The sequence below is a fragment of the Amphiura filiformis genome, chromosome 9 (genome assembly GCF_039555335.1).
Source record: "Amphiura filiformis chromosome 9, Afil_fr2py, whole genome shotgun sequence".
NCBI classification, from domain to species: Eukaryota; Metazoa; Echinodermata; class Ophiuroidea; order Amphilepidida; family Amphiuridae; genus Amphiura; species Amphiura filiformis.
The window spans coordinates 67625549-67638462 of NC_092636.1; the positions used below are offsets into that span (position 1 = coordinate 67625549).

General features: G+C 34.9%; 1 protein-coding gene across 4 annotated transcripts in view; it reads left to right on the plus strand.

Annotated features, from left to right (window-relative positions):
* The window catches only part of LOC140161366 (F-BAR and double SH3 domains protein 2-like), an 88094-nt gene that overhangs the window by 36582 nt on the left and 38598 nt on the right, over positions 1-12914 (plus strand). For all 4 annotated transcript variants that reach the window (XM_072184872.1, XM_072184874.1, XM_072184875.1 and 1 more), the window contains exon 4: positions 2568-2653. In XM_072184872.1, the coding sequence (XP_072040973.1) occupies positions 2568-2653 (86 nt within the window). The remainder of the gene's footprint in view (positions 1-2567; positions 2654-12914) is intronic.

A 12914-nucleotide genomic window follows, 5' to 3' on the forward strand; every position in this document is an offset into this window, starting at 1 on the left:
TTAGACACCAACGTCCAGTCTCTCTGACCTCTAGAGCTGAGATAAAGTCAAAAGTAGTCAATTTGGCGGCCATTTTGAAAAGCGCCATCAATAGAAAGGTTATTCATATTAAGTGTATTCTATTAATTTTTTCGGGTTCCTTGACCCTGAAAACATATGAATACCTGAGTGGAAGAAGGGCCCAACTCCATCAAAACTGTTTTTGAGATATTAAGAAAAAACTTAATATTTGGAAAAGTTTTATAGACAGAACGCTTTTTATCTTCAGGAGACCTTTAATACATGAACATACAATAGTACATACATTCAAATTATTTATGGTGTTTCTATGGCAACGGTACAGGTCTTAATACTGAGCTGGAGTTGGGCCCTTCTTCCACTAATATACTGCAAGTGCCAGTTCTGTGTTATAAATAGCTACAGAAATTAGGAAAGCACCATTAATTGCACAAGTAGAACTCATGAAATATATTAGCAAGAAAATTTATTGTTGTGAAAAGCAGATTTCATGGATGAACAAAATTCCTCTTTAATCCTATATTTGTGGAAGAAGGGCCCAACTCCATGGAGTTGGGCCTTTCTTCCATGAAGACCATGATAAAGTGTACGTGAAAGACTATTTAGAGAGTGGATTTTGGCTCATCTTTCAGACACAAGGAAGAACAGTCTGCTGGCAATAAAATACCGGGTCCAACTCATTTTTGTAAAAAAATGGAGTTGGGCCCTTCTTCCACTCAGGTATTCATATGTATAGACACCAAAATCATATCTCTATGAGCCTCTGGAGCTAAGATATAGTCAAAAATAGTTAATTTGGCGGCCATTTCTACAGAAAAAAGTTAGGCAAATTCAGATCGATCACCCAAGTTTTTCTGAAAGCCCTTGACTTGTACAACAATAAAATCATGGTTGACTGAGTACAACAGAGATGGCCACGAACTCCCCCATAGAGCCAGGAGTATCTGATGAGTGAGGCCCTATGGCCTTACGAAACAGATTTGTCAAGTAATATGTAACTGTATCAACACAAGTACAATGTACATACCAGGAACTCTCCAAAATAAAAGTGTACAGAAAAAAACATGTTTGTTTACCATAATAACCCAATTGATTCAATTTTGTCTATTTTTTCATAGAAATATCCATAGCACAGACTGTGTTATACTTATAATTATATATAATACATGTAACACATAACTTCGTAAAACACATTATTTTTATTTTGTGTTTTTTTTTCATTTTCATTCAGTTTTTTGTTTATTTTAACTTTATGTATGTCATAATAATCATTGGATAACTTTGTTGAGTAGACTTGTTTCGAATAATAGTTTACTTTGGCCTTAACATTTCTAGACCACACAAACCATAGAATACATCAAAGGACAAAGTATTTTTCCTGTTAAAGGTTTTGATTTGTGTAAAGGTTAATTATAGTATCTATTTATATAGAGGACCTTTTTTAAAATCAAACCAGATTTTAATTTGCTTATAGTGTCCAGAGAAAGTCAGTATATTAATAATCAAATCATGGATGACAGGACACTGTATTGGGGTATTATTGCTGTTTAATGAAGCGCTGCAATATTTGAAAGGTCATAATTGTTAATACAATAGGATTTTCTTATTGAAATCTGTCTGAGGATGTTTTAAAAATCTGAATACCAAAGGTTTTAAGGTGGATTAGAAGGGAGCATGACCTAGGGGTGTCTACACTCAAATATTGAGACAAATAAAAAGCTGACACACAAGAGGCATGTTGTGGGTTCTATAAAGGAGCTCCCAAGGCTTGATATAAGGAATTAAGGGTGTCATTTCCACCCCATTTGCATGATTTTTCTTGGGAGTGGAAATGCTGAAAGCCTTTGTTTTGATTTATGTCCATAGTTCTTGCATTTCTTTTTCAAACTAAAAAAATCCAAGACCTATGGAAATAAAAATGTAGTTATTGGCTTCCTTTACTCATTGTTTGTAAAATAATATTAAGAATAAGCGAAAGAAGATCACTGCAATTTTTAGTTAAATGGATAAAAATGGGAAAATATGATTCCTACCACCCCACCTCACCTGGCACTAATTGATATGGTAAAAACAGCTTGTATCTGGCTGGCAAGACAAGCTGACAGGGAAAGTACTCATAAGCTGAGTTAATATTTAAACATTGCTATGACCCTTTTACAATTAAGTGCTGAAATATGTTCTTGAAAAATTGTGATATCTTGGTTCTTCATGTCAGTTTTTATCATTGGGTTATATTTTTAGATTTTAACATTTTAAAAGTTCACAGGAAGAAGAGTGGTAATTAATTTACAATGTATGCAGTATCAACAGTACAGTTATTAATAACAATTAATATGATGAAACTTACTAATGACACAATTTACTTGATTGCTATATTAATACATAAATATTAGCTCAAATAACAAAATAAATCAATATTCTGGGTAGCTATGGATTGATGAAAATGACATTTAATATTCACTTTAAAAAAGAAGAAGAATTCTTTGCAACTAGAACTGGATAACTAAAAACAATCACCTTATGACCTAACATTTTAATTTTTTTTTCAGGCTCTTCAAAAGCTAGCATCACAATATCTGCAGAAGAGAGATGCCTCATTACCGGATATAAAGGAACCAGCAGGGACAGACAACAGGTATGTTGGAATCAATTTAACACTGATTTTGCACACATTTCTGATTATGCTTAATTAGACCTTATTTCATAAAACAAAAATAGTAAACAAACAAGCAGAAGGGAAAAAAATGAAAACAACAAACAAAGAAAACAAAGCCCATTATCACTGGATGCTACTCCTGAAGCATGTTGTGACTGGCTGGGAACTGTGATGGAGTTAACAACCTAACTCTAGGTTTGATCACATTAATGTTTTTGGTATTTACTGGCTGATACTTTTCATGGAACTCTTCATTGCAGCCTTGCTAGTTCAGTGAAATTAGTATAAGGCAAAAACATGAAAGTTGTATTGCCCAATTAAGCTCCAAAGTCAGAATTAGTTAGTTTTCTTTTTTTCTTCTTACAAAATTAAAACAGGAAGTGCCCTGCAAAAAATATAACGGTAAGGTTTGTCAGGCTAGCTTTTTGAATATTTTAGACTAGTTTTATGGTATAAATTACAAGAAGGAAAAACATTATGTGAATTTACACCATAAAAATAAAAATTTAAATATGAATGAATGGCCTAAGTATGTTTGATCAGAAGTACAAACCTGGTAAAAAACCTTCCCCTTTTCCTTTTCCTCCATCCTTTCCCCTCAATCAATGTTGGTGAGACTGGAGAGCCAAATGTAAAAAGTGCTTCATCAATATTGAATTGGGAAAGAGGTACATGGCAATTTAAATGTTAGTATTCCAGAGTGTGCCAGCATGTTCTCCTTGATTGTATCCTTTAGTGAGTGTTCCTGAAGGCAGCCTGCTATGTGAATTGCCAAGTGTAACCTGATTTCAATTGATGATCCTGCAAAGCATGTATTGTCATTTTGAGGAGGGCTTGCACTTAACTTTTTTTATCAATTGGTCTAAAACCATGCAATCAATCAAGCTTTTCATAAATACCTCCAATGACAATGGTCAATGCCAAAGAGTCTGGAATTTCATTTACTTTTTCCCCCAAGTGTATTTGAATCTTGAAGTCAAATTCCAAGAGTAAATCTAATTTTCCAAGAGTAAAAAGTGCTTTTCACATCCATATCTGATTGATCTGTGGTTGACAGGGGAATAATTTGAGGAATATTTTTACAACTGGACACACGGGCAATTGTATGGCTTGCCGAGGCATTTACACCCTTAATGGACAGGTGCTTAATTCGAGCCCTGTTTTGAATTTAAAAACAATGCTTCAATATCTTGACTTCAAGCCTTGGATACAATGGGGTGTGTGTGTGTGTTTTGCATTGACTGACACACCAAGAACCTTGTGCTTAACGAGGACATATTAAGCACACATCCTCACTACGTACATCCTCATACGGGGAAAATGAGTCTTATACCCTACTACGCTCTCTATAGTTAGCATCCTTAATACATTACCATTTTAACACTTGTCCTGGTATTATTGACTTTTTGAGGACTTGTCATGACAACACACCGAGGACATTTGGATTGTAAAAATTCATCATTTTTCAGGTCCTCGGATATATCATTAGTGCCGGGGGTGTTTAGTTGGTTTTATGACAATGTTACTGTTTTGGTACATGCGGTTGATTACAAAATGTATTTAATGAAATTACATCCAGAAATAAATACAATCTTACTATAATTCACCACAATCTGTCTGTGTGTGTGTCTGTCTGTCTGTTTGTCTGTCCGCCTCTTTTCTCGGAGACCGGGGGCCGCGCGTTCCTCAAACTTGGTGGGTGGGTGCAGCTTGGTATGAGGAAGAACGAGTTTATATTGGTTAGTGGGTCGAGGTCACCCAAGGTCATCCAGGGGTCAAATTAGTAAAAACACAATCTGTCTGTGTGTGTGTCTGTCTGTCTGTTTGTCTGTCCGCCTCTTTTCTCGGAGACCGGGGGCCGCGCGTTCCTCAAACTTGGTGGGTGGGTGCAGCTTGGTATGAGGAAGAACGAGTTTATATTGGTTAGTGGGTCGAGGTCACCCAAGGTCATCCAGGGGTCAAATTAGTAAAAACTGTTTTTCTCGGAGACTGGGGTCGCCGTTCCTCAAACTTGACGGTGGGTGCGTCTTGACCCGGGACAGAACAAGTTTGTATTGCTTAGTGGGTCAAGGTCACCAGAGGTCATCTAGGGGTCAAATGAGTAAAAACTGTCATATGGGCATGAAACTTGGTGGGTAGGTGCATCTTGACCTAGGACAGAACAAGTTTGTATTGATTAGTGGGTCAAGGTCACTCAGGGGTCATCTGAGGTCAAATTAGTAAAAACTGTTTTCCGCCTATTTTCTCGGAGACTAGGGTTCGCATGTTCCTCAAACTTGGTGAATGGGTGCATCTGGACCTCAGACAGAACAAGTTTGTTTCAGTTAGTGGGCCAAGATCACCCGAGGTCATCCAGGGGTCATCTGAGGTCAAATTAGTAAAAACTATCGTATGGGCATGAAACTTGGTGGGTACAGACAACTTTTAGAATCAAATTTTTGGACGGTCATTTTGGGGTCATCCGGGGTCACCCAGGGGTCATCTGAGGTCAAATTAGTAAAAAATGTCGTATGCGCATGAAACTTGGTAGGTACAATCAACTTTTAGAATCAAATTTTTGGACAGTCATTTTGGGGTCATCTAAGGTCAACTTACTAAAAACTGTCGTATGGGCATGAAGCGTGGTGGGTACAGTCAACATTTAGAGCCAAATTTTGGACGGTCATTTCGAGGTCAAAAGGGGTCATCTGAGGTCAAATTAGTAAAAACTGTCCTATGGGCATAACACTTGGTGAGTACAGTCACCATCAGCCAGGTAATCGCGACAGCCGAGAACCGCCAAATACGGGTAACCGCCTAGTTTAATATAATGTCAAACTAATTAGCATCCAGTCCATCCACACTAGTGCTTGAAACACGAAGCAGCACTCCATTAAATTTGATAGTAGTATGTAAACAAGATTCACCAGGATGGGTGAACTTTGATCTTTGTCTTTGTAATATGATATATGTATGTTGACAGAACAGAACATTAAATGCTGTTCTAATTTCTACGATTTTTTTAAAGCTCGGGCAAGGTGGTTTGGAATGTGGTAATCCTTTAAAATATATTTAGTAAATTAATATTAATTTCTATCTTTATTTCATGATTTTTTGACATATATTGTAATGTTCAGACATGTTCCACCAGTCAAATTATCTCCCATTGAACTTCACGGGTAAACAATGGTCCCTGGGCCTGATTAATTGTGTTTTCAACTGATTGAGTGTCCCAGGTTAAAGAAGAAATAAAACAACAAACCAGCAATAGTAAGTGTTAAAAGAATTGATATAAATTATAAATTCAATATTTTAGGTACAAAGAAACTTAAAATACATGCATAATGAAACCGTACATACAGCCAATTTGCTTCAAACAAAATGCATATATTGATCAATGTAATTTGCGTTACTCAATCTGCACAGACCATATTCTTTCTGGTCTGTGCTTAGAGCATTTTAAAAATGCCTGATATTGATGATGATCCACTTTAAAAAATTCCACATTATATTTCCAATAAATGCTATAGTTCATGATATAGATCCTAACTCTGTGAAATTAAGCAACTTAATAAAGTAACCATTGGCATAATATTATAGACAGCTCAACTGTCTCCCAAATGACTGTTTATGGTTTAATTGAGAACTATCTTTCCTTCCAAATGGATAATCTCCAGATGAAGGAATTTAATGTATTAAAAATAAGCCACAGATCACATTTCTTTTAATCCCAAGAATAAAGTTTTCCTTGTCAAGAATTGGCGCAAGGATATACACATAAAGACAGTGAACAGAGATGAGGGGGCATATTTTCTTCAGTCACGTATTATATGATCCACTTCTGGGTGCTGGTGTATCCTCTGTTGGTGACCAATCAACTAATAAAGCATCATAACTCTGATGATGGCCTTCAGCTAAGTTGGGCGAAACTGTCAGATTAGTAAATATATGTGTACATCCATATCAAAAGGATGCACTTGTTGGCTGCTACATGTGTCACTTTTTACAAAGCACCTAGGAACAAATACCAGACTCATCTCAAGTGGAGGTCACTTCAAATCCTCCTAAAGTCACATGATTTAGGAATACAGAGAACATTCCTTAACCATGTGACTTGAAGTGACCTCCACTTGAGATGAGTCTGGTATTTGTTACGACAATCATTCCTGGCCATAAGTCGTTCGAACACTTGTGTAAAAGTATGATTGTTTTAACCTGTATTTTAGTTATACTTTTTTTATACTGAAATTTAGTCTAAAGTCTGTAAAGTCTAAACCCGTTCCTACTACTACAGCCCTCCCCCTTCCCCACCAATCAATGTTGGATGTCTCTAAGGGTGCATGGCCAAATTAACAACTACCAACATTGATCCGGTGGAATGGGGGCATATTTGCAGTATTCATGTTAAAGTGTTCGAACAATTATGACCGGGATTGTAGCTAAAATGTAAAATGAGACACATGTAGCAGCCGACAAGTGCATCCTTTTGATATGGGTGTACACATATTTGGTTTTGACAAGAAGATCGAATGTTCTTTTCATTGAAAATACATTACATGTATGTTGTTCAATACACTTACATGTAAATGGATACAAAACACTAATATTACTGTGAAGTACTGTGAATCTCTGTGGTGAAGGTTTTTCTTTACCAACTAGACATGTAAGGTTGAGCAGAATTGCACATTTTGCACGTAGCTTGTGTGAAAATCCATTAAAAAGATATAAATACACGTTTAAATGGGGAAAAGTGAGAAATAAAAGTATGTGCCAGAACTAATATGACAGGTACTCTTGAAAAAAACCAAGCTGTATTACATCTTCTGAGTATAAAACAATGAGGCAGATCAAAGAGGAGTACCAACTCTGCCATGTTAGTGTGTCTTTCATTTTCTTTGCTTTACCTCAGGCGTATGTATCAAAAATAAAAGGGGACGCATCTGACAGTAAAAGCTAATATTTTATGGAAAAGAAATACGGTACTAATCTATTTTTATAGAAGTGTTACAATGTGTCTTTAGAGCTAGGTTACAGTGTGTATTATGAAAGTTGGAGTGAAAAGTTATGTGAAAATAAAAATCTTGATTAAAGTGACTTATTGGTATTAACATAAATTTGTACAAGAAAACTTTTTGCATGACATGGTATGATCACAAGCAGGAAACAACATCTACGAAGATAAAAATAAGCAACAAAAAAAGCAAGGTAAAACTACCGGTATTTGATGTTTAGGTTATTATGGGTTTAGTTTTGTGATGCATTGGGTATGTCTGGTACTGGCAAATTTGCACAAAAGAGGAAGTTCACTGTATGTATTCGACCGTATAAAATTAATTTCTTGGTTCTTGTCTGAAGGATTTTAATGAATTGAAGAGGGCAATAGTATTTTTTCTTTTGAAATGCAAATTTGGCATTACTAGCAGTTGTAATACTTCTTTGATGCGGAAAACAACAAGGTACTTTTTATTTCAAGGTTCTGAGGGGAAGAATACTAGTTACAAAAACTTGTTTAAATATTCATGTTGCTTTTAAAAGTAACTTTTTATCAAGAGTGGTACTTGAAAATTAAAAATGAAACATCTATGGCCCAACTTCAGAAAATGATCCAGGGAGGCACAAGAACCAAAAAATTAATTTTATAGAGACATATATGAAATATAAAAGTAAGTCACTGTTTTGTTGAGAACTGTTTTTAATTTCCCCATATGTATTTTGTTGTGCAAAACAGCCCAAAAAGTGGGTGAAAAGTAACTGTGTGGTATTTTAACTCACAGTCACAGTGTGATTATTAATATGTCACGTCAGCTGATCACCACTGACGTCAAGTAAGATTCTTAAAATCAGAGGTTTAAAGTTGACTTTAAAATAGTGTTATGGTGATTCATCCTGTGTAACACACCATAACATTGAATAATTCCTATTGTTAGCTAGCCAGCACTGCCTTTGTCAAATTACACATAAACACTTGTCTTTTGTGAAATAAAATCCTGAAAAGTTGTTTTTGGTTGAATTCATGAATAATTGCAGTGGGGTGACTGTAGGTAAAAGGTGTAGGCCTATACAAAATATAGAAAGGCAAATTTGTGGTGTTCAAAAGAAAGTGAGATGCAAAAAAATAACAACAAAAACAAAACTTTGAAATGTGGTGACTTACCAGCATCACATAATATAAAAAAAATCAAATCTTGTGTGTAAAGGTTATTAGAAAATGGTCAACTTAAAGGTGGGTAACCTGATTGACAACCTCATCCCCCCCCTACTTTACCCCATAAAAATGCAGAATTTGGTATCAGGTGAAAGCTCATATTTTTCTCCACATAAATAATTTGGCACTCCAAATATACACCCATTTAGAACTCCAATTTCAATATGTTAATGAGAAAAATAGGATCTTTCATTTGATATCAGTTTATCACAGAATCATGATAGTTATCAGTAATAAAAATAACTGTAGACTACCAGTATCACGACGCTGTATAAATATCAGTAATTCCATAAGGAATCAGTCACATTTACAAGGAACATTTATGTGTTCTTTTTGCATGAATGCTTGAAAGGGACGACATTTTATGTTACACATAAGTTTTAAAAAATTTGATTTTCCAAATATATCAGGTCACCTTCCTTTCACAAGATTAAAAAGAAAGTAGCATGCCCATGTACATATCCACAGACATACAATGTACTAATATTGTTTATTTGTTTGTTTATTTGTTTGTTTGTTTGTTTGTTTGTTTATTTATTTATTTATTTATTTATTTATTTATTTATTTATTTATTTATTTATTTATTTATTTATTTATTTATTTATTTATTTATTTATTTATTTATTTATTTATTTATTTATTTATTTATTTATTTATTTGAATATGGGGGTAGTTTATAAAATAATATTTAACTTGTTATTTTAGGCAGCTGACTAAAACTAAATTGCGTTGTATCACAGTCTGCCGAAGTAAGTTCATGGTCAAAATAGAAGAAAAGGAAGCCAGGATTCCATGGTTCAGATTAACTTTAGCAAACCTTGGATTTCCTTCATATGACAAAATTATGAAAGAAATTCACTATGAAAGTTGTGTTTCATTACTCCTGCAGTGCTTTAATGGGCTCTTGTTATCGTTGTAACCTATAGATATAAATGTTAGTATGGTGTCATGGTTATAGAGCTGGTTTGAGTTGTTCAAAAGGTTAAAGGGGCGGGTAACCCTATTAGTTAGGGTATGGATTTTCTTAAAACTTATGTGCAATGCCAAATATCGTAGTACCCTTTATGCATACATTTAAAAAAAAACAAGAACATTTTCAGGGTTATGTTGGTATGACGTGTGAATTGCATTGTGGTCCCAATCATTGTAAACAGCAAATATTTTTTCAATGAATTTTTTCCCTGCACATGTGTAATTTATCAGAAAAAACTACATCACAAAAAAACTCTGGCACATTTTCTAACTTTCGAAGGTACTTTTTCCACTGCAACATTAAGAAAGTCAAAACTATAAATCTGATCACCTACCAGTTGTAAACCAATTACTAAGACAATTAGCAACTAATTTCACCAAAGTTAATCAGGGATAATGAGTTTTATTGGTTTCATTATAATAGTCACTTGTTTTGAGTACTCTGCAAATGATTCAGGTGAATTTAGTGTGTTAAAAATAAAATTCTGTTCATAGTCTGGCTTGTCAATTTCCTGCTGGTTAGTGGATGCAGAATACCTACTCTTCTGCATCAGGTTTGCATTTTGATTCCTAAATATGTTCGGATGTTCCTGATTCTGTTTTTATCATAGGTTTGTGTATTGTTGAAAAACTTCACTAATTTCATTGACCAACATTTCAGTATTGATATTTCTTTTAATTGATGAACAGTTATGTCATATTGCTTTTTGAAATAGTAAAAAATGTGTGTGTAATTTTATTTTATCATTTCTTTCTTGCTTGATTGTAAAATCAAGTGACCCATATAATAAAAGGCAAATTAAGTAGTTCTCAAGTAATAGACAGTGGCTTCTTTAGTCTGGGTATGTAGTGTTCTGTACACTTTTGTCAAAGGTACACATTGTACTTAATGCATTATATCTACCATCGCACACATCCATGTACCATGAAGGCCAAAAAATATGTTTACTTGTGCTCATCTGACCGACTCTAATCTGGAAAATCTGGAAAAAAGGTTTTTTGTTTAATACTGTACAAATGAATACTCTTGAATACTAACCCTATAAATCTGGGAAATCAAAAAGTTTTTTTGAACAGTTTCTTCACATCAGTTCAAAACTGTTTTAAATGATGAATAATAAAGTGGTATACAGAAGAGAAATGGCCCAATTCACATCTAGTTGGGCTATTTATCAAGCTAATTAGTTTAAAATGATTTTAAAAAAAAAGAAATCCGACCAACCAATCCTACCGCTTGGAGGGGATCTATGGACAAACAAATAATTTTTTTTTTAGCCAAATTAAAAACCATGTACGATATATTGCTTTCCTTCCAAATAAAAGAAATGCATAGACCACTTTGCAGAATACAATGTGTTCCTTTAATAAGTGTGTTTATTGACGCTGGGATGAACATGTTGTCTGGCTGGCATAGGATGACCCCAAAATTGATCTCTTTCACCCTAACATAGGTCTCATTTGCAGGATCGGTTGATGTAATTGATATACCATTGGTGGTTATACAACGCATAATGCAACAGAAAACCATAACGATGCCTGAGGACATCATGTAGTGATAACAGTTTACATGTCAACCACTGGTCCATAGACTCCTTGGCATTATCCAATAGCTTCCAATAGTACTCTTGGAACACCACATAAGCCCCCCTCCCCCAACTGAGCCATGTAGTTCTACATAAACTATGATGAAGCATACATGCACTATCATTTGTACCCCACCTTCATGGCAATTCTTGAGTTTTTTTCACTTGCCAGTTGGAAATTGAGGAGCAATACAATTCAATATTTGGAAACATTGTTTTAATGGTAGTCCTCAGTGTAAGATAGAAAACAGTACATGAAAAATTAGACCACATCATTTTAAACGAAGTCTTATTGTATTCTTCCATTGTCAAATTGTTTTATGATGATGAACATTGTCCTCCATCAATACCCTTCTTTACCAAAACAAGTTGTGATACACTAAATCCAGCTTACTATGGTCTATGCTAGAAACAACAAGTTGTTGGCTCATAATGTTCCAAGCCAACATATTTTCCCCGAAAGTGCAAAATTCTGTGCTTTAGGCTTTGATGTAGAGACGTAGGTTAGAGTGATGATCCAAGTGTAGAGTGTGCACTATTAGGTGGCGAGTTGGAACCAACCCAAATGTTAACATGGTACAGACTTCTGCTGAATTGTTCAGATATGGGCTCAATTTTGCAAAGATGGAGGTGGGGGGAATCATAATATAAGTTGTGTTTTACAGTTTATTTTTAAACAAGCTGATATAAATCCTTCAGGTTAGAGTAACAGTCATTGGGTATATGTTCTTGAAGTGACCAAAATGTACCCATGTATTGAAAAGTATATGCAGGAGACCCAGTACATACCCCCATATTTGTACCCAAATCATGGCAGATTTTAAGCATAGTTTGGACACATTTTAGTCACTCAGCCCCTGGGTAGACTCCCAACCCCAAGGGTTGAAAGTTTTTGGGCACTCCCAAGTGGAGCCCAGATGCCATGTCCCATGGGGGGTGGGGGAGTTGACAGAAATGCATATAAATTGCACACAGAGTTGCATAAATGAACTGTTCTCAAAATTTTATATTACACAGAATTGAATTGCTGAAAGCTGCGTAAGAAGCTTTAACTCATAATTTCACAACATAAATTACACACAAAGTTGCGTAAACTTGACTCAAAGTGCAAAATAATTGTGGTCATTGTATAGAGTTGCTTGAAACATTGTACAGTGAATTATGATGTGTTGAAGTAAATCATCCCACATGAGCTCACATGAAGGAAGATATATAAAGGCCAATAAAAATAGAGTAACTTCCTCTGGGAAATTGAGTTTATCAGTCTGATTTAATATGCAGTCACCTTTACTATCAAGCTGTAGTCCCTATGTTACAAAAAAGCACATGTTCAATTGACATTGTAAAAGGTGTAATTTTTGCACCCATATTTTTTTGCGCTTTGCCGATGTCAAACTGTTTCACTTTTTTTTTAAAATTCCTTACGTTGACCTAAATATGCACAAAAGGAATATTATTTGTGTGTTGTTTATTTGTCATGGTAGCTGCTGAGATCGTTCA